Below are 21,099 nucleotides of genomic sequence, written 5' to 3'. Positions count from 1 at the left end.
TCAAAACATTTTCGAAGTTGACATGCACCTGCGATACAAAATATATGCTGTCTTCAAACCAAAGTGTAACATTCCATGTTGAAAGTTGAAACATTCCTTGTGTATAACTTCGCAATGAGAGCTTTAAAATATTTTTAATAATATGTAAACAATATGTCAAATTATCAGAGGCTATCAAACTTGAACTGATGCATAGCTATTTCGGGTTTATCGTTGTTAAAATATTTGGATAAGAATAGTTCTACATGATTATTATTATTATCGGGACAGCTATTTCCGTTTCCGCTTTGTGTCTCTGATCATTCCCGAAGATGTTGGGAGATTGTGTTCTTATTGTGTTTATATCAATATGTACAGCTTTACTTGGAGAAGGTAATTGCTGAGTTCAATAAACTCCAGTTATCCATAATTATCGCGTGGAAGTTGTTTCCTTGCTTGACATTTAAGAGCTATGTCGAATCATCTCGTACTACAGACTGTAGCTTGTCCCGTTTTCGATCAATGAAACGTAATTACCCAAATTTCCATCCAATTGAAGACAGAGGCCCAGTTCATATGAGAAAGATTGAACTTTAGCGGGAAGTGAAAATATAACTGCTTCATTGTGCCTCGCTTCACTGATCTTTACGTTGTTTTTGAAGTTATCCACCTTCCAATCAAGGCTGCACTTATGATGATTATGGGTAAATTCCCCATTGTGGTCATAGAAACCAAGTTCTATGGAGAGTCAACTTCTTCATTGCAATAAGTGCGAGGTTTCAGTGTAGGTACTAACACTGTTATCAAACAAGTGATATTAGTACCAACACTGAAACATCGCACTTCTTGCAGTAGAAAAAAAGTTGGCTATATTCATAGAACTTGGATTTCCTTCATTCTTACTACATCTAAGATGACTCTCAACAAAACACATTATGATCAGTAAGGAATATTGCTGATGTTTTTTAGCGCCAGGTTAAGATTTCTTTTTTAGCCATCCCTGGCTTGAAGCTCACAAGACATTTTAATTTCTCCTCCTAAGCTTGCGACATAATCGACAGCTAATGACAGGTGGACACAGTACCAAATTTTTACATTCATGTGACCACATTTGTCATCAACAGATCAAACATATTTCATATAAATCATGTTAAGGTTTGATTGTTTTCTTGCAGGTTTAACTTGGTTACTGGTTTACAGGACTGAGAAGTACAAGAAGCTGAAAGCTGAAGTAGAAAAGCAAAGCAAAAAGTGTACGTAGAAACACATTCGTTGGTTTCACATTGATCTAAGACTCGTTGTGCGCATGTGCAGAGCCTGTAAAAAATATCTACTGGCCAAGTTCCGCTTAGGTCGTACGTTTACCAATAGTGTTAACACACTGTAAAGAAAACGAACAATGAAACCAAATATATAGTTTCATGTCTATTGCAACTTATATTTATACTTGTATGCACCAAAGACTGGGAGTAATGAAATAAATAGCTTAATTTATGTCAATAAGTTCTTGTATCAACACATCTCACCACCACCTTTCTTCCCGCACATCCCCTTCTCACAACTAACAATACACATTTCTGATGCAGCTACAACCAAAATAGGACATCAATAACTGAAAAGCATATGCAAATCGCTATATCTAGTCAGCTATGAACAGTTGTCACTCGTAAATAATCATTATTTTATCATTTTGTTTTGAGTGTCTTTGCACTATAAGTAAATGTACGACCAAAGCGGAACTTGGCCAATAGATATTTTACACACTCTGCGCATGCGCACAGCGAGTCTGAAATTAATGAGTGAGTGAGTTTAGTTTTACGCCGCACTCAGCAATATTACAGCTATATGGCGGCGGTCTGTAAATAATTGAGTCTGGACCAGACAATCCAGTGATCAACAACATGAGCATCGATCTGCGCAATTGGGAACCGATGACATGTGTCAACCAAGTCAGCGAGTCTGACCACCCGATCGCGTTAGTCGCCTCTTACGACAAGCTGAGTCGCCTTTTATGGCAAGCATGGGTTGCTGAAGGCCTATTCTACCCTGGGACCTTCACGGGTCCTGAAATTAATGTGAAACCAACGAATGGTAATGAAGGATGTCATAACTGAATCACATTGTACAGTGTTATTTAGTCTGAATGGTGACGTGAATGGCTGTATAATATTGCAATGATACGTAGTCATATTTGGATGATGACATTTTGAAACAAAAATAACTGATTGAACTTTTTGACATTCTTTGTGTACCCATTACACTGTTGTGAAATTTAGTAAAGAATTTCAGTCTTTTTTATATGTTAATTTGGTATATTAGCAGGAACAATATGATGATATACTGAACAGCAAAAGAAATGCAAGTTCCTGAAAAATGAAATCTGACGGAAGTAAGAGTTTATGTTTATGTCTTCTATTTAAGAATTTGACAAAAAGCCCGAGCTGGTTTCTTTTCTTTTGCTGTTTAGTACATTATACATGGATCGTATCATAAGTCTGAATAAAGGACCGTTCATAATTTATCATTAGGGGGCGATGAAGATTTTTATATTTTTTTCTGTACAAATCTGGTAGCCCCCCCACTTCAATACTTGGGGCAAAACAGCTGACCCCCACTATATTCTGTGGACAAAATGAATGACCCCCCCTGAAAATCCTCATCGCCCCCCCGTGGTGATGAATTATGAATGGTCCCTAACATGCATCTGCCTTGATGCGTGATTTGGAGATTTCCACCATATAGCTGGAATATTGCTGAGTGTGGCGAAAATTAAACACACTCATCATCTAGACTGAATTAGCCAGTGATATAATTTACTCACTCATCATCTAGAGCGAATTAGCCAGTGATATACCTGTAAATTTTAGTTAAAAATGGAACTATGGTGATACTATTATTTCCTGATTTCTAGTGGAGAAGCAGCGAGAGGCTGGTGGAGAAGCAGCTGATCGTGGTCAGAAGAAGAAATTAGGTATGATCAGTGTTGATTATCGCTCACAATATGCAGACTGATGGTTTTAGTTAAAAAATCAATTGTAATTGTAAACCCAACCACTAAAGTATGTTGTTTACATTGCTGTTGTATATGTGTTGATCTGAGAAGCACATCAATAAGGAGCATATTTTCTAAAGTAAAATTTAATGTTTAAAGGTCACATGCAACCAAAAAATCAAACATAATTAAAACAGATTTATCACTTATTCATGACATATAATATACATTGCTGCTTTTGAAAAAACAAATAAACACAATTATAAGCGTACAATCGCGATTCAAAAGTGCAATATTTTGTACTTGGGCTTACTTCCCCCACGGGAGACCGAACCCAGTCATAGCGAGTGGATATGCGCTCAAGTGTAACGACGGCTTCCAATTGGCTGTTTCATTTGCTGATATGCTGAGGGTTCATTGTGTGTACAGAAAGATGATCTGTTTGATGGGCATTTTAGAAGTATAGCCAGTCACAAGAAAGTAAGATTCTGAATGGATAACAACTTCTTTTTGTGTACTTGATGCGTCGTTTCAGTATGGATTCATATACTGTTGTCAAACAAAATCATACACACTAAAAGAAGTTGTTATCCATGAAGAATGTATATAGAGATGTTGGGTTTGGAAAGTACATGTTCTCTGAACTTGCGCTCGATCCAATCAAAAATCCTGTCAGTAGAGATGGTAAACTACTGCGTGGCTGGAATCTGTCATTCGTCCAAGTACAAAGCAGAACTTGAAACTGACAAGAGTTTGCACCAGTTTCCGTCAGATCCAGTCATCCAAAAAAAATGAATGTAGTTTGTTTGCAACCCACAGACATAAAAACGTCATGTGTATCACACGTGCCTAATTACATAATGTGGCAGACACGGGACTCGGGTGCACGAGTCATAAATCAACTTATTTTCTTTACGTCGTATAGTCTGATAGGTGTTAAGTTCAAATTGCATGTGGTCAATGATTGAAGCTGTGTATTGCATGTTGTCTTATGCAGACAGGCAGACAGACATATAGGTGTGAATAAACCAGACACTGAGCTTTCTCTGTGACAGAGACTGCTTACCACAATCAACAAGTTGTTTTACGTAACGAGTAGATTATTTACTTGTTTGTGTACACAACCAAGATTAGACTACTGCTCACGACCTCAGATGCTGGGCATGCATACTGTTTCTCAAGCTCCATGAACCTATTCACTGTGCATGAGTTATGGAAGCAGCGCAGCACAGCTGTTGAAACCAGTTTTCCCCCCAGCGCTGGGGGGAATTTAGTGAAATGTTTGAACTCCGATTTCGCGGGCTTTTTTTTCATCGTGTTTTTTTTTAACTTGATAGGTTGAATTGGCATTTTTTATGATTTGTTTCGGTAAGTGCATATCGAATGGTACCAGAATCTGCAAAGTTGTGTTTTACGTTGCATGTGACCTTTAATCTTCTTATCAATATTGCTTAGTCTCCTGAACCCATCAGTAATCTCTGATGCAAGCAGGATCGATTGACTTGAGTACTAGTGTTTTATCAAGTGCTCCTGCACTACATATAGTACGTTCAAATATTACTTCAGTGTTTGAAGCCAGTGGTATGAAATGTGAGTGGGAAGTTTACATGGTTTATGCTTTAGGTCTAAAAGCATAAATACATTTAGAAAAGTGAACATATTACTACTTCAGTGTATCTGGATACTAAACCGACTAACGGAATATAACTGACTGGCCTGTCAAAGATGGCAACTCTGATTAAGGGTGAAGCGGTATACCGCAGTATTATTAGAACCGCAGTTAGTTTCCTTTTCGGCACTGTCACTTTATTAACCTTTATTTTCTAAAATGTCTAGAAATTGAATCATTTCGCCATAAACTATGCATTTCTGTCAGGTTTAGCTCTTACTTGTCAATTATAAACTATGCATTTCTGTCAGGTTTAGCTCTTACTTGTCAATTATAAACTGTGCATTTCTGTCAGGTTTAGCTCTTACTTGTCAATTATAAACTGCATTTCTGTCAGGTTTAGCTCTTACTTGTCAATTTTCTGCATTATGATCATATCTGAACCGAAGGCTTTGTATTGCAGTACACACCACACCATGGTAAGAGTGTACTGTTTCACCCCAATTCTGTTCGGCCCTCTTTGTGTTAGCTGTACAAGGCTGTTTAAAACTGAGTTTACAGGGACCTTGTTTATGAGAAGGGTGTAATAGCTCCCATTTATGAATGAACTCTTATATAAGCAGGTGGTGACACTCCAGTGTTATCACAGCGGGGACACAAGAAATGGGCTTCAAACATCATACCAATGTTGTAGGTGATGAGCAAACACTTTGAAACACAAGGCTGTTGCTTTTTCATTATTTAATGTACTCATGATTAACAAAGATTTGTTCTTTTTACAGAACGTCAGGAAGAGAAGTTGAAAAACAACAGTCGTGATTTGTCATTTGTAAGTTTTGTACTCTTGATTGTTTTATGACTATCTACATTCTTTTATTGTTCTCTATCAAAGCTTCAGTTTGGAAGTTACATCACTGTCTGATATAACAGCACAGAATTTATCACATTCACTTGCTTAAAATAGGCAGTCATATCTGTGTATCTAATAAAAGGGGGATGGGGTGATGGTTCAAGGGTAGCCGTGGTAACCAGCATGACAGATATGTGATGTGATACTGTGGATAGTTGCGAAGCTGTACCAATAATGATAGTTTCAAAATAGCCTGAGATCTGTTGCAATATTTGCCATTATTACAAAACTAGGCTGTTTTTGTTCAGTTATAAAATCAAGAAACTGTATGAATGTCTTCATTGTTTGTGTAACCACGGTAACCATAACATTCTTTTCCTTTGTATTTCCTGGCTTACTGATTATATATTGCTGAAACAAAGAATATATAAGCAAGAGGAGTTTTATTTCCTTTTAGATTCATTTGATACCATATTACAACAAAAAACATCTGGGGGACAGTTTTGTTTGTGTGCCTGCTCCAGACTTGATTAAGTACATGTTACCATGAAATATTGCTGACTATGTAACATCTCTCACTCTCTCATTCATGGTGAAATGGTTGTAATCTGGTTACTGTTTTTGTTTTTCAGGTGAAAATGAAATCCATGTTTGCTATTGGCTTTGCATTTACTGCCCTTCTGAGCATGTTCAATTCAATGTAAGTTGATGTTCCCTCTTTGACACAGTTAGTCGAGGTGACACATTTTTTCAGAGCTGGCTTCCATCATTCAGTTCTTTCTTAAATTTTGAATATCCTTCCAAATATGTTTTGAGGTTTTTGTCAGTCCAAACCCATGTTTGTCTTATTGTCTGACTCGACCCATGAAGATCTGGGTTAGAATTGGTCTTCAGTAACCCATGCTTGTCGTAAGAGGCAACTATTGGGATCGGGTGGTCAGGCTTTCTGACTGGATTGACCGGTCATCGTATCACAGTTGTGTAAGATCGATGCTGCTGCCGATGATCACTGAATTGTGTGGTCCAGGTAGTGACTATGTACACACCGCAGTCATATAGCTGGAATATTGTAGAGTGCATAACAAAGCTAAACTCACTCACTCACTACTGGCTGACTCACTCAATGAAGGTTACATTATTGATGATGGTGTACTGAAGCAAGAGTCTAATAATGTTTGTGCAACTCAAATAAAGGATTTGAAAATGTACATGACATGTGGATCCAGTTTGAAGTTTTCTGAGTGCCAAAATCATTAAATCATTATGCTATGGGTTATTAAATTTCCCCATGAAAATGGTGCTGCCATAGAAGAAAGAATTAGTTTACAAAGCTTTTAAACCAGCATATTTTCTCTTTTCAGATTTGATGGTCGGGTTGTTGCCAAGCTGCCATTTATGCCCATCTCACTGATGCAAGGAATCTCACATCGGAATTTGCCGGGAGAGGATTATTTTGACTGTTCCTTTATCTTCCTCTACATTCTCTGTACCATGTCCATTAGACAGGTGAGTTGCTATCAAGATATGCTTGCAATTTGTTGCCATGATGACTAAGTGTTATTTAGCTGACATGTCATTCCGTGCCCAATTTCAATGTTGAGTTGTTTCTCCTAGCAACAAGCTCCTCACAGTGACAGCTTGTATTCTAATGTTTACTGAGGTCTCTATACCATTAGTGCCCTTATTCAGAACTTCCCACTGTGTTAGTGTTGAATTTGCAGTTGACTGCTTGTTATGTTTATCAACAAATTATAATTGCCATGATTTCAAATAGAGTGCTTCAGACAGTTGGTTTTGTTTATCTATTTCAGTTCTAACTATCTTGCAAATGGTACATTGAGGATGAGACCAGGAATTTCAGGGGACATTTTCTTGTAATGGCTGCTTGCCACAGATGTTAATTAAGAAGCTTACCCAAGTGTTAAATGTCTACAGCGTGCCTCAGTTCACCTTTCTAGCCTCCTTAAAATAATATTTATAGGAGCTCGTACTCCAAATAGGACAAACTCTCCTAGAAATAAGGTTATCATATTAATAAAATATGAATTAGTACGTTAAGAATCCATACATTCCAAAAGGATCCCAGAACAATACTTCATTTGAGCTGTGGCACCATAGATCTTCTCATTCATTCTAAATTTGAGTTGGGCTTCTTATTAAAATATTTCCTTCAGACTCAAAGACATGGCAATGTAACTTCTCAAAGTAAATTTCATTGAAATGTCAGATATCTAAAGCAGCAATAGTGTGAAGGGGTAGCCTAGTGGTAAAAGTGTTCTCTCATTATGTTGATGACCCTGGTTTGATTCCCTATGTGAGTACAATGTGACGCCCATTGATGGTGTAGCCCACTGTGATACTGCTGTAATGCCAAACTTGCCCACTGGTAATCTGCATGAGTCTGGGTCATTCACACATTATTATTACCAACACAAATGTAATGTAACAAATAACATTCTCACTCCCCTCATGTTTCAGAACATTCAGAAAATGCTGGGTCTTGCTCCATCCAGGGCTGCCAGCAAGCAGGGCACTGGCTTCTTTACCCCACCAAGCCAGCTTACAAAGTAACGTCCCTACCAAGCTTCCTCCCCCATTGAGAATCCAACCCATGGTCTTCACTACAAGCATGCAAGTTGTCACAAGATATGAAGAAGGGCTGAAAGAAAATATCGTCCATAGACTGCACGAGGGACGAGTTTCTGTTGTCCCAAGACTAACTTGACATTGCCTGATGGCTGCAACCGAGTTATCTGTACATATTAGTATTCAATGATGAAAGAATTCACAGATGTCACCTCATTTAATACATGATACGTTTCATTAGATGGTCTATTAAGGGGTAGTGGTATTGATAGATGTAGTCTATGACTTCATTTCAACGTTTATTGAAGTAATTAATTAAAAATACATGGATATGGGACAGAAGTGATTTTGATGTTATATTTTTTTTTATCTCAATATAAACCCATTTACCCTTCAAGGAAAGTGTGCATGGTGATGATGTACACAGATGTTTAGACTACTCTATTTTATGATTAATTGGAATGTAAATGTACTCGACCAAATAAGGGAAGTAACTAGATGGCAAGCATACCTCAAATTCTGACAATAGTTCCTTGGCTACTGGCCAGTATTATCAGATCCCTTTAGGAAATACGTAGGAAAAGTCTTGCATCACACTTCTCAGCAAATTCTATCACTTCAATATTGTGTTTGTCTCTGAAATAATTGTTTACAGAGGTATGTATTCAGAAATAAATCTTTTAGACATACTCCTGTTTGTGTTATTTTTAGGTAAATTTCTACGTTCCTGACAACAATGACAGTGACCATCTTTGTAGGGTACTGGTTTCGGCCATGTGCCTAGAAAGCAGGTTTATTCCCTTGGTACATCACACCAAAAAAAGTTTGCATTTGTTGGTAGGTCTTTATTATTTATGCCACACGTGAAGGTCTGGGTTACAATATTAGCCTTCAGTAAACCATGCTTGTCGAATGAGACAACTACTGGGATTGGGTGGTAAGGCTCTCTGACCTGGTTGACACTTCATTGGTTCCCAACTGCGCAGACCTATGGTTGGCTGTTCTTTTGCATGGGCATAAAAAAGTGAGAGTGTGGTTTTGGTCACTGCAATATTCCAGCTATATGGCAATAGTCTGTGAATAAGTCTGGACCAGACAACCCAGTGATTAAAGCTTGATCATCAATCTGCACAAATGGGAACCAATGATGATGTGTCCACAAAGTCAGCAAGCCTGACCACTCGATCCCCTTAGTCATCTGTTACGTTGTGTCAGATTGTGCAAGGAAAGCCAAATTCATGCTAGACTCTGACCATCACCTTTTTGATGAAGGCCGTATTTTGGAGCATCAGGAAGACAGAAGAGAAGGCCTTCAGTGATAATGTAAAGTTACTGCTTTAGTTATATGCCTGGCATGGGACACCAGGCTCTGGCATGACAAGCAGTTGTATAAACCATTTGGCTACCCTTCCCCATGATGAAAATGAAAACCTACCACACACAAATCTTGAGAATCATAAACCAAAGTCAACATCGATTATTGGAGGGCTTGTGAATGATTATTGATTATAATCGAAATATATACATTTTTAATGTAATCAAAGGTTTAAGGTTTTTCCCATTCAGTTTTAATGTAATTATTCTGGGGTGTTTTGTTTTCATAGATTTCTCGGTATCTCTACTAATATATAGATTGAAACTTTGACAGGTTACAGGAATATTTGTCGTAGTAATGAATATGAACCTCTGAATGCAGTTCACACAGCTTTACACTGTTGAGCTCATGTTCGTGAATATTCATAAAATTTCAGGGTTAGTTTACTTCAAGTGTGTAATCAACATACATTAAACTTCTGATTGATTGGTCATGTTTTTTACAATCAATAAATATTTTAAATCCTTTTTATCATCTGAACACTACTATAATGGAATCAACTCATCACAACAAAATCTTGCAAATGGTAAGAACAATGCAAACAGCAAATTTACATGTACTTTTTTTTAATTTCCCCAGAAGCATACAGGCATATTTGACAGTGTTTAACGGTTGGACTTGGCCACACGTTCCAGTTCATCCTTCTTCTTGATGGCGTGGGAGTTGGAGGAACCCTGAAACAATCAAGCAGAATTCAGGAAGTTCCAAGGAACCTACACATACTACCATTTAATACAGTGATAGCCACTGGGACAAAGTTACTTGAACTAAGATACACCCTAGTTATTGAGAAAAGAAAACCCCAGAAATTGTGGACACTAGCCCATATGTTACTTATGGGGTTAAAAGCATTTTTGTTTTATTCATCATATTCTATGAATTTCTCCCAGTGATTGGTCACCTTACTCAAAACCTACAAGTTTCTGCTTCACGTGAAATCGTAAAGCATCATTTGATGATGTGATGCACTTGATTTTGAGGTGACCCTTTTCGTCCTTCTTTGGTAGTGACACCATGCATGCTCTCATGGCCGGGTGACTATTCCAATTAGTTGCCTAACGCACTTGACTGTTTAATGTTATTGTGTCTTAATGATTGATTTTACAGACAACTATCTTTTAATCATTAATCACAATTTATGAAATTCAAAATTAATATGCATCACATCAAATTAGAAAAGGATTGTACTTGCAGTTTTTGGAGTAAAATGACTAAAGACTGTCACAAAAAGGTTTCAGACAGGCTACAATTTTAAGAAAGATATTTTACCAAGTAACATGATAATGAAACAAGTTAAAACAAGCATTGTCAATAAAGTGACCATCCCCTGCTGCACATTCTCAAATCAAACTAAAAAAGAAAGGTCATACTTTAAGATGAAGTAAAATGTCAAACATTACTCTCAAACTCTCTTGATATCTTAGACCTTGACCAGTGACAGTGACAATCCAGTGACCAACAACACGAGCATCGATCTGTGCAACTGGGAATCGATGACGTGTCAACCAAGTCAGCGAGTCTGACCTCCCAATCCTGTTAGTCGCCTCTTACTACAAGCACAGTCACCTTTTATGGCAAGCATGGGTTGCTGGAACCCTATTCTACCACGGGACCTTCACAGGTCGAAAGATGTTACAAGAAGGTATAGAAATAATTTACAAGAGAACCCTGTACTGTGAATTCTATGTAAAAACAAATTACTACCTTTGCAGCGTTGATGAGCTCATCGGCCAGACACTCAGCAATGGTCTTGATGTTCCTGAAGGCAGCATCACGGGATCCGGTACAGAGCAACCAGATGGCCTGGTTGACACGACGAAGTGGGGACACATCAACAGCCTGTCTCCTCACTGTACCAGCACGTCCAATACGTGTTGAGTCTTCTCTGGGTCCGCTGTTGATGATGGCATTCACCAACACCTGCAGGGGGTTCTGATGGCAGAAATAATTCATCTAGTTAAGATAATGAACTTTAAAGTCAAAATCAGTATGCATGAATGTCATAGCAAAACTAAAAATTCCCAATTAACTTGGACAGATATGAAGTGGTAAAAGAGCACTGCAGATGAGCTACTGTGACAGATGTTAAGGCTCTATTAGGGTTCTCACTGGATTATCAGCCTGAAAACTCATGAGTCAACATTTCATACTTGCTCTGGAAATAATTTAATAGGCATTCAAATATTGAAATGAAATTGTGATGACGGTTACTGAAAACTTTAACTAAGGTGTCAGATTTGATTTTAGATGAATCGAATCAAATTGTTGCAGCCCTAACATACAGTAGGGGGTCACATACTTTTAGGAATGTCTTTAACACAACATTCAATTGGTGCTAATCTTGACTGGAATTCCAATGGACATGGTGACAAGGTTTCAATAAACGTTTGCATGGAGTGAGCAACTTTGTTTTATGCTGCAGTCAGCAATGTTCCTGCTTTATGTTGCCGTTCTGTAAATTGAATCTGGACCAAATAATCTGTCATCAACAGTAGAGTTGGTTTGTTCCTTTGCACTGCCTCTTGATTAATGCCACTTTCAGCAATATTCCAGCAATATCACAGTGGGGAACACCATTAATGGGCTTCATACACACTGTACCCAGGTCTTTAGCGTGTCAGGAGAATGCTTTAACCACTAAGCTACCTCATATGCACTCTGTACTAGACAAATGACAAACCAGCAGGATATTCGGACCTAGATGGCGTTTATTCTGCAGGATATTCTGCAGGATATTCTGACCTAGACCACCGCTGGAAAGTGGTGTTCTCATCAGGCCTACAATGGGACTACATCCTGATGACATTTTTGGTATCTTACTACGCTTTGAAGATCCAGACTGACGTACCTCCCCTGTTAGCAGATGGATGATGTCAAAGGCATGCTTCACAATCCTCATGGCCAAGAGCTTCTTGCCATTGTTACGACCATGCATCATGAGGGAACACACAAGTCTCTCCACAATGGGGCATTGTGCCTTGCGGAATCTCTTCACCTGGTATCTGCCGGCGGAGTGAGCCAAATATTTGGCATACTTCTCTTTCACAGCAATATAATCCTGAAAGAAAAACAGAACCAAACCATCAATGTCTGCTTTTTTCTATAACACATAACATAAGCATGTTTATGATATTAGTTTGCAGCAGTTTCAAAAATTGAGTCCTACAAGTTTGATACTGTAGATCTTGAGCCAATGTAGTTTTATGTAGAGATTTTTGTATTACTGCAGCTTCATCAATCATAAGTATTTCTAATAACAAATGCATTAGTCCCAACGGAGTTCAACACAACACTGCTTCCTCAGTAATCCAGCAGAAAATTAATGGCACTGAAAGCCTACCTATCCTTTTAACACATACTTCCTCTCTTTATCCTATCGTCATTCTTACCTAAAATCCCCCAACTATTTTCATTTCTAACACACACAAGCATTATTGGAATGTACGCATAAACACTCATTATCACAGTCAACACCAGAATGTCAGTGATATGTTGGTCGGAAGAGACAACAGTCAATACAAATCCAACTGAAATCTATTTCTTAGACAGGGGTTTCTTAACATACAAGCAGAGTAACATCTGTAAACAAAATATGTTTGCCTTTTGCACCATATCAAAGGCAGTCTTGTAACAATATAAAGTACAGAGGCAGATGTGTACAGAGGCAGATGTATCCATAGTGAAACAATGTCATTTGAGCTCCATTTAGGACAAATTAAATTGGGGAAAAGGGCCAGCCTAACTAAATAGCCTCATTGTTATTTGTTACACTCCTACACTGAGTCTAACAAACCCCAGTAGGAAGTCGCGCGAGGTAATGCAAGCCGGATGAACGGATTTAACAATTGAACAGCTACTTTTTAGGTTTCAGCGGGACTTACAAAATTCCCAGTCACTTACACTGATCCCTCATCAATCAAAAGTCTGCATAAAACCGACCCGATGCATATGTGCTTAGGCCTTTCTGATGACATAGGTACCATTAGCTAATATTTTCGCAAGCTGACATCCTTGAATATTGACAAAACACACTATTTTCAGCGACTGTTCACCAATTGTTGACAGTGTTGTAGCATGCCCAATGTGCATCACCTGGAAGCTATCGTACGGAAATTGCATTTGGAATCATTCTAGCACAAGCCTTTTCTAGGTAAAAGTTCAAAATGTATGTGTGAATGTCAACTTTCATGATTTGGTAAGCAGTGTTCTGATTCATCAATCTCAAAGGTTTCCTGACATGACATCCCACTAGTGTTTGTAAGACTCAGTAGAGGAAACCTAGCCATATGTGACAAACAGTATTGAGACTATGTTTACTTAGACTGGGAAAAGGATAAAACTTAAATATAGGTTTGGAAGTATGAATGTGGAAGCTGATACCTGCAAGTATCCTTGTCAAATTTACTACACATATATCTAACCTTGTCAAAATGCGTTAAGTGATCCTGATCGTGATACATCCTAATCAGAAACTGATTTTCAGCATCTTAGACCATTGTCTAAGACCATCATATTCTAAGTGGTACACTCCTACTTACAAGCAAGTGCTTTGGCGTGTTTGTAAACAATGACAGTGGTAAGAAGTTGACTTTGCAAATTTCTATCTTTGTCTGTATGTGCCCTCAAAGGATACATTGGTTATTGATTGCCTTTAAAGGATTCTTACCCTACACACAAACCTAGCCATATGTGATAACACCATATAGTCAAGATTGATTTTATGAAGTAAAGTCTGTCAACACTTACAGTCAAGCTGATGTCGCTGACTTGAACATCATCTGAGGACCATTTGCCGAACAATTTCACTTCCGGAATTTCAGGGGCAGCTGCTGCTGTTGATTCATCCCAGTTCTCCGCCATCTTGGCTGTAGAGAGAAGCAAGCATTTAGGATTGGGGCAGATCACTTTCGGTAAAAGTTCATCCCATCCCCTCCCCCAACCGAAATAACTTTTATACATTGATACATACTAGAATTGTTAACGAAACCCTAACACAACAGTTACTAGAGGACTCACAAAAATAACTAGAACCCCCCAAATTAAGTCCAATAATATAGGGTTGAACCACTTAGTATTTCCTCTGTTTATCTGTGGAAGAAAGAATATTGGGGGGGGGGGGGGGGGGGGGGGCGGGCAGAAGGAACTCCCGGCAATATCCCAGCTATATTGATAACGCTCCGTAAATAATCAGGGCTTGACAGGATGTCACTAGCATTAATCGAAGTAATTAGGATACGATGGCATGAATCAATCAAGTAAACACACCGACGACCCGATCTAGTTACGATACGCAGGCCTAGCTGTTGCTGAACTTGAAGACCACAATCTACCTAACGCTATATCTCACAGATCGCGGACAGCGCAATCTGGAGTTGGGAGTAATGTTTGTTCCCCGCACAAAGACTCTAAAGATCGAATGGGCTCGCGTTTTCTGTGTGGTGATCGATGGAGTGAAGGTGATACACGGTATATTTTTCGTGTCAACATAATCTTTGTCACATCTCTCTCAACCCAAATGAGAAGTCGGCTCTAGCCCAATGTCATGACTACTTCTTGCACTGATCAAGAAAGAATGCACGGGAGTGTACAGATGTACTGTAGTAGCGGAGTTTATTCTCTTCGAATATTGATGGAATATGTGTAGTAAGCGTGCACCATGGGGGCAGCCATGTTGAAAGTGGGAACCATCACTTTTGTGGTACACGTTAGTTTAAAGTTTGTTAAGTAGGAAATGTGACATGTGACTGAAATTATTACTTCTTTAAACGCTAAACAATAAGTGTTTAATTCATGTCGTGTTGTATGAATGATGCCATTGGTTACAATCATAAAGCATTTTCGTATTAAAACGCATGTGTATCTCATACATCCACGCACCTGGCAGTATGTTTCTAAAAAGGAAGAAATAGGGGTTTACACACTTCCGGCGCGGCGTTCCCTGTGAAGGGAAACGACTCTTCAACAATATGAGAGCAGATACCACTAGTGATATTTCTCCGCCAATGAATGATGACGATATTTTAGTACAGATGAACTACTCTTTTCAGTGACAATATGTTATCTTCAGAAAATGAAATATAATAAAATGATGTTCGCTACCTGTTCTAAGTTTATCCATCCTCGAGATCTCCGGGATATACGTTCCGAGGATGCAGTCTATCTGACCATCTCACTATTGCGAAAAAACCTCACAAAAACAAAACAAAACAAAAATGAAAAAAATAATAACCCCCCCAAAAAACAAAAAAAAACCCCAACAAAACAACAACAAGAATTTCATTTGCCTGGTACCGTTATTATATTGAAATTCACGAGACCATCTGCATACGAGTATACAAAACAATGGGAAACTGATGCCGATGTCAAGCACTGAATAACAAAAAGCTTCGTTAAAAACACAATTTTCCTTAAAAACAGCATGACCAGGTAGAGGTTTCACCGTTTGTTGGCATACTTATTATGATAAATGGACAGCTTCGGTATAAATGTTTTGCTTTTAGCCAGTTCTGAAGAAAATCATGAAGTTATTTTATGTACGCTTTAGTAAGTATTAAAACCTCAAAGTTCCCGAGTTAACTTGCCTGTACGTTGGACGTATAGAATATCATAACGAGTCATATTATATTATTTGATCAGGACAATATATGTGGTATGAAGTTCTCCGTGTAATGAAGGGCTGGACATTACTTGGAACAACATATGGATATTCTGCTCGCCATATCTGTATATTTTACAATGCGATATGTTGATATTCGCAAGTTAAACCATTGATCACAAGAGAGTCTTGATTCCTGTTTACTGTTTCCCGTCCTGCTACGTAACATTCAGTCCAGAATATTTAGACTTATTCCAGTAAATAATAATAAATATGATCTGATACGCGCAAGCACTCGTATAATGCAACACTACGCTCCTAATCCTTGCAAACACGTTGTACAGCATGCTCTGTCAAAATGCGAGGTCTGACAAACGGCGTGGAAATATCAAACCGAGGCTCTGCCGCTAGCAAACTTTGGCGGTCTGCGGCGGATCTGATGTAATATCAATCTCATTGTGCGTTACTGAACTACACCGAACAAGCGGAAGAAACACGTAACAGGTGTAAAAAGTGAGCCTGGTGTAGTGTAAATCATTTTACGACCTCATCAAACAGAACCAGTCTGTGATGTCTTTGTTAAGGTATACTGCCCAAACATCTCCCTAGTGCTTGGGACTTTTATTAATATTGGAATAACTCATTATCATTGCTGCCCACTTCATCCTTGTACACACTACCAAGAAGACCCACTACCACTTGTTACACGCTCTGTTACTCCCACTGTTACCACATCAGCCACGCCTGGAACAACACTCCCTTGTCCATTATGCCCCGCCCTATCTGGCTTCCTATTGTTTATCTTACCAATCATGCCTGGGTTAACAACCCCCTGGCTTCCACTCCTGTCCATCCACCAATTAACTACTGGCTTCCTTTGTCATACTGTTGTTTCTACATGTACATAAATAGCTTGTTGTACTCCATTGCTTGATTCACCTGATGAAGAAGTAAGAATATACTTCGAAACGTCGTGACTCTTCACAATAAAGAAGTTGCCATCCATAAAAAAACTCGTGCCTTTATATGTATCACCTCTAAATGCCATTCAAAGACTCTGCCCAAACATCGACAAAAAATATAGAAATACGGTGCTATTAAAATTTAAAATGAAAATTGATTTGTAACTACCAGTTCTTTTTTATGAAACAGAAAACTGCAATTCATTGTAACCAGAGATGTCTGTGGTGTCACTTGCAGACGAATGAAAAGTAGGTCACTGTCTGAACAGATTAATAAGACTCATATTTCGGTATGCTCTCTCCTGGTAACAGTGTGTCAGTATGGTCGTACGCCGACTTTAGCAATATAGGCCAGGAACATTAGACATGACATTGGAAACAAAATAGTAGAAAGCTATCAACACATTTGGTGCTTGTGCGTATGGTCAAATTTATCAAAATGTCCACTATGCTTGACTTATTACATTTTCAGCTGTTATTGATGAACAGAATTACTATCCTCTCAAGATAGATGATCTCTAATACCTTTGATTGTATAACTGCAGCGATGAAATACCATCATGAATGTCTTGTCCTCTATATGTTGGTAAGCCATTTCCAATTGAGGACAATACAGATGGAAGAGGTCGGCCTCTCGATACAGTAAAACATGAAACACTTGGGAAACTCTGCATGTATATTCGTGAAAATGATGAATGTCAGAATTCACTTCAGGAGTTCACATCTTTTATGAATAGTTTTCAAGGTGGTACCAATGGATATGAGCCAAAAACTCTTCATCTGAAGTTTATGAACTTTTGGGGAAGGATATTATCAGCTCTTGTGAGCATGAAAAGAAGAAAACTTTACATGCTCTTGGATGAAAGAAATTGCATCTTAACTTGATGAAAGCAGCACACTGGTACCAGACTCTCTACATCGTTTCACGTGTAGCATAATAAAGTCCAAGTCGGACCAAGTGACAGTCTGTCAACGTCATCAAACAGCAAATGATCACAGCATGATATCTGCCTGTCGTCCAAGATCGTTTGTCTCACAAATATTGTTGGCCATATCCACTTACATTAACCACAGGTATGAAAGCAGAGAATTGGTTGATATCGGAATATGCTGAACAAATGTCATTGATCCAGTAGTTCATTTGCGTGGAGCAAAGATGATTCCCTTGTTCCATGCTGCTGGTCATCTTGCCTATGCCAAATCTGAGTGTCTGTATCTTGAAGAAATCAAAACCCTGAAAGACATAATGTCGCCAGATCAGTTCGAGGCCTAAACAGAAAAAGGGTACTTCACCATTAGTAGAACTGACAAATTCTGGAGTGGCAACTTCACTGACCAAGTGATCGAGCAAGATATGATGCTACTGTTGAAGATCTCTGGTGGAATGGCTCGTGGTCGTGGTATAACCGACAGCACTGTTGCCAAATGGGTCCATGCAATGCTTCAGTGCATACCAGTATGTTATGCTTCAGAAAGATGCCCAGGGGTGCACAGCCAAACATCTGAGCAACATGTAACATCGTGAGAGACAACAAGGACTATGAAGCATTCATCCATTGGCTGAAAGATCATTCTTCTTTCTCCTATGACGAGCATGGGTTTTAGTTGGCCAATCGGTAAACGCAGACAACGCAGTTTCTATAGGAAAGAAGGCAGCTTCAGCAGTGACGGGTTGCTAATCAACTGAGAGCACAAGTCAAAGACGACAATGGCCATTCAAAGAGGGTGCATTATGGCATTGGCGGTAGCCAACTGCAACAAAGTTTGCCAGATATGTTACAGCTATGTGTCCTTTGTGTTTCAACATTATGGTTCAGTTTAGTGGAGGTTGATGGATATGATCTGCTGAACAGAGTCGACAGGCTGAGCCAACATATAATCTCAAATCATTTTTGAGCCAGACATGAAAGCAACAACTTCACCAAAGCCTTTTCTTTGCAACAGGAAAAACAACGGTCGCTTCATAACATTATTGATGTCATACCATTGTTTATTGTCTTATGTATGTGTGGTTAAAAGTAATATATTTAGATTCCTTGTGAAATGAGCTTTCATTTGATGTGTCACATGGCATATTTATTGACAAAAGATATGTGTGTATAATCATTTTAATGAATTTGGCGGCCATTTTGAAAATGCCAAAATGCATGATATCAATATATTTAGGCTCCCTGTGAGATGAGCTTTCATTTGATATATCACATGGCATAATAATTATTGACAAAATGTCTGTGTGTATAACCATTTTAATGATTTGGGCGGCCATATTGAAATTGGCGTCCATTTTGAAAATGCCACAAGGTAGAATTTGCAGGACTTTGTACTTTGCACATGGCAATGATGTTCTGAAGCTTTCCTGACAAATTCAGCCTTCACACGCACGCACGCACGTACCCACGCACGCACGCACGCACGCACGCACGCACATGAAAACATATGGGATATTAGTGATAAAGACATGCACGTGCCCCGTAAGGTGAAGTTTAAAATTTCAGTTTCGAGGCCCACCAAAGGTGCAGTGTTAATGGATCTCATCAATACTTTGTTGTTTCCCCAACCTCGGTAAACGAATAAAATGTTGACAAAGCATACTTCGAAAAAAATTGTTTGTCTCTCGATAAACAGAAATTTCAGCTGACCCTTAGGTGTTTGCGGCGAAGCATGCTACGTTAAATAATATTTTTTGTTTGTTTTTCGACATTGATAGACTGCCTTGATGCCTTCGATCTGTCAACTTAGGTAGCAAAACGCTCGTAAAATCACCCAGCTTTTCGTTCTGGTCTGATGTCGCAAAATGGAATGGTGGTGTTCTCTGTATTTAATATCCACTTTCCCCGATATACTCTACAGTTCTATGCCCAATGCCTCCTATCTACTATATCAAACCAGAAAATAACACTTTTGAGGAGTAGGGACCATTCATAATTAATGACGTTAGGTGGCTGGGTGGGCCTGATGTTGCACACACATACCATATTACATTTACAAAATGGAAATGTATTTGAACTAAATTTAGTATTTGTCTTCATGAAAAGATATGTTCTGCCTATAATCGACGACTGCTTTCTTCATGTGTAACAAATCAACTTTAAACTTTCTATAGATCTATCACCATCAGAACCTTTGCAGTCGTGAAATGTTATAGTTAAAGGTCACATGCAACAAAAAAATCCAACATAATTAAAACACAATTATCACTTATTCATGACATCTAACATATATTGCTGCTTGTTAAAAACAAATAAACAAAATCATAAGCGTACAATCGCGATTCAAAAGTGCAATATTTTGTACTGGGACTCACTTCCCTCGAAACGAAGCCCTCGGGAGACCGAACCCAGTCGTAGCGGGTGGCTGTGCACTCAAGGGTAACGACGACTTCCGATTGGCTGTTTCATTTGCTGATATGCTGAGGGCTCATTGTGTGTACAGAGAGATGATCTGTTTGATGGGCATTTTAGAAGTATGGCTGGTCACAAGAAAGTAAGATTCTTGATGGATAACAACTTCTTTTATTGTACTTGATGCATCGTTTCAGTATGGATTCATATACTGTTGTCAAACAAAATCATTTACACTAGAATAAGTTGTTATCCCTAGAGAATGTATATAGAGATGTTGGGTTTTGTAAACACACTTTCTCTGAATTTGAGTTCGATCCAATCAAAAATCATCTCAGCAGCGATGGTGAACTACTGCGTGACTGGAAAGCGTCATTCGTCCAAGTACAAAGCAGGACATAAAAGAGTTTGCACCAGTCTCCGTCAAATCCAGTCATCCGAAAAAATGGCTGTAGTTTGTTTGCAACCCACAGACATAGAACCTTGTCATATGTACAAGTATCACACCTGCTTAATTACATAATGTGACAGAGACTAGACTCGGGTGCATGAGTCATAAATCAGTTTATTTTGTTTATGGCGTATAGCCTGATAGGTGTTAGGTTCAAACTGCATGTGGTCCATTTTTACAGGTGTCAATAAACCAGACATTGAGCTTTCTCTGTGACAGAGGCTGCTTACTACAATCAGCAAGTTTTTGTAATGTAACGAGTAGATTATTTACTTGTTTGTGTACACAACCAAGATTAGAAAACTGCTCACGACCTCATACTCCGAGCATGCATTCGTTGGTTTCACATTAATTTTGTG

The 21,099-nt window shown here is 38.6% G+C and overlaps 2 protein-coding genes across 2 annotated transcripts; one reads left to right on the top strand and one right to left on the bottom strand.

Annotated features, from left to right (window-relative positions):
• The first annotated feature begins 254 nt into the window (after positions 1-254).
• LOC137272491 (calcium load-activated calcium channel-like) lies at positions 255-8,705 on the top strand. The gene is made up of 7 exons (XM_067804874.1): positions 255-372; positions 1,155-1,232; positions 2,891-2,950; positions 5,363-5,409; positions 6,063-6,130; positions 6,792-6,936; positions 7,909-8,705. The coding sequence occupies exons 1-7, from the start codon at positions 312-314 to the stop codon at positions 7,999-8,001; spliced, it is 552 nt and encodes a 183-aa protein (XP_067660975.1). The 5' UTR covers positions 255-311; the 3' UTR covers positions 8,002-8,705.
• Positions 8,706-9,940: 1,235 nt separating this feature from the next.
• On the bottom strand, positions 9,941-14,274 carry LOC137273613 (small ribosomal subunit protein uS7). The gene is made up of 4 exons (XM_067806373.1): positions 14,138-14,274; positions 12,240-12,449; positions 11,096-11,323; positions 9,941-10,065 (listed from the first exon to the last, which is right to left on the bottom strand). Exons 1-4 carry the CDS (start codon positions 14,249-14,251, stop codon positions 9,997-9,999), a joined length of 621 nt encoding a protein of 206 aa, XP_067662474.1. The 5' UTR covers positions 14,252-14,274; the 3' UTR covers positions 9,941-9,996.
• Positions 14,275-21,099: the final 6,825 nt, after the last annotated feature.

Source organism: Haliotis asinina, chromosome 2 (assembly GCF_037392515.1).
Source record: "Haliotis asinina isolate JCU_RB_2024 chromosome 2, JCU_Hal_asi_v2, whole genome shotgun sequence".
Taxonomy (NCBI): domain Eukaryota; kingdom Metazoa; phylum Mollusca; class Gastropoda; order Lepetellida; family Haliotidae; genus Haliotis; species Haliotis asinina.
The sequence above is the reverse complement of the archived record's forward strand: the minus strand, read 5'-3'. Positions and strand labels throughout refer to the sequence as shown.

What these genes read in the sequence shown, in the direction of transcription:
- LOC137272491 (XM_067804874.1), top strand. Translation starts at nt 312, where the DNA reads ATGTTGGGAGATTGTGTTCTTATTGTGTTTATATCAATATGTACAGCT. An exon ending in AGAAAAGCAAAGCAAAAAGT is followed by an intron (nt 1,233 to 2,890) that starts GTACGTAGAAAC and finishes CCTGATTTCTAG; the next exon opens with TGGAGAAGCAGCGAGAGGCT. An exon ending in CTGAGCATGTTCAATTCAAT is followed by an intron (nt 6,131 to 6,791) that starts GTAAGTTGATGT and finishes TTCTCTTTTCAG; the next exon opens with ATTTGATGGTCGGGTTGTTG.
- LOC137273613 (XM_067806373.1), bottom strand. Translation starts at nt 14,251, where the DNA reads ATGGCGGAGAACTGGGATGAATCAACAGCAGCAGCTGCCCCTGAAATT. An exon ending in TCAGCGACATCAGCTTGACT is followed by an intron (nt 12,450 to 14,137) that starts GTAAGTGTTGAC and finishes TTTTTCTTTCAG; the next exon opens with GATTATATTGCTGTGAAAGA. An exon ending in TCCATCTGCTAACAGGGGAG is followed by an intron (nt 11,324 to 12,239) that starts GTACGTCAGTCT and finishes TTCTGCCATCAG; the next exon opens with AACCCCCTGCAGGTGTTGGT.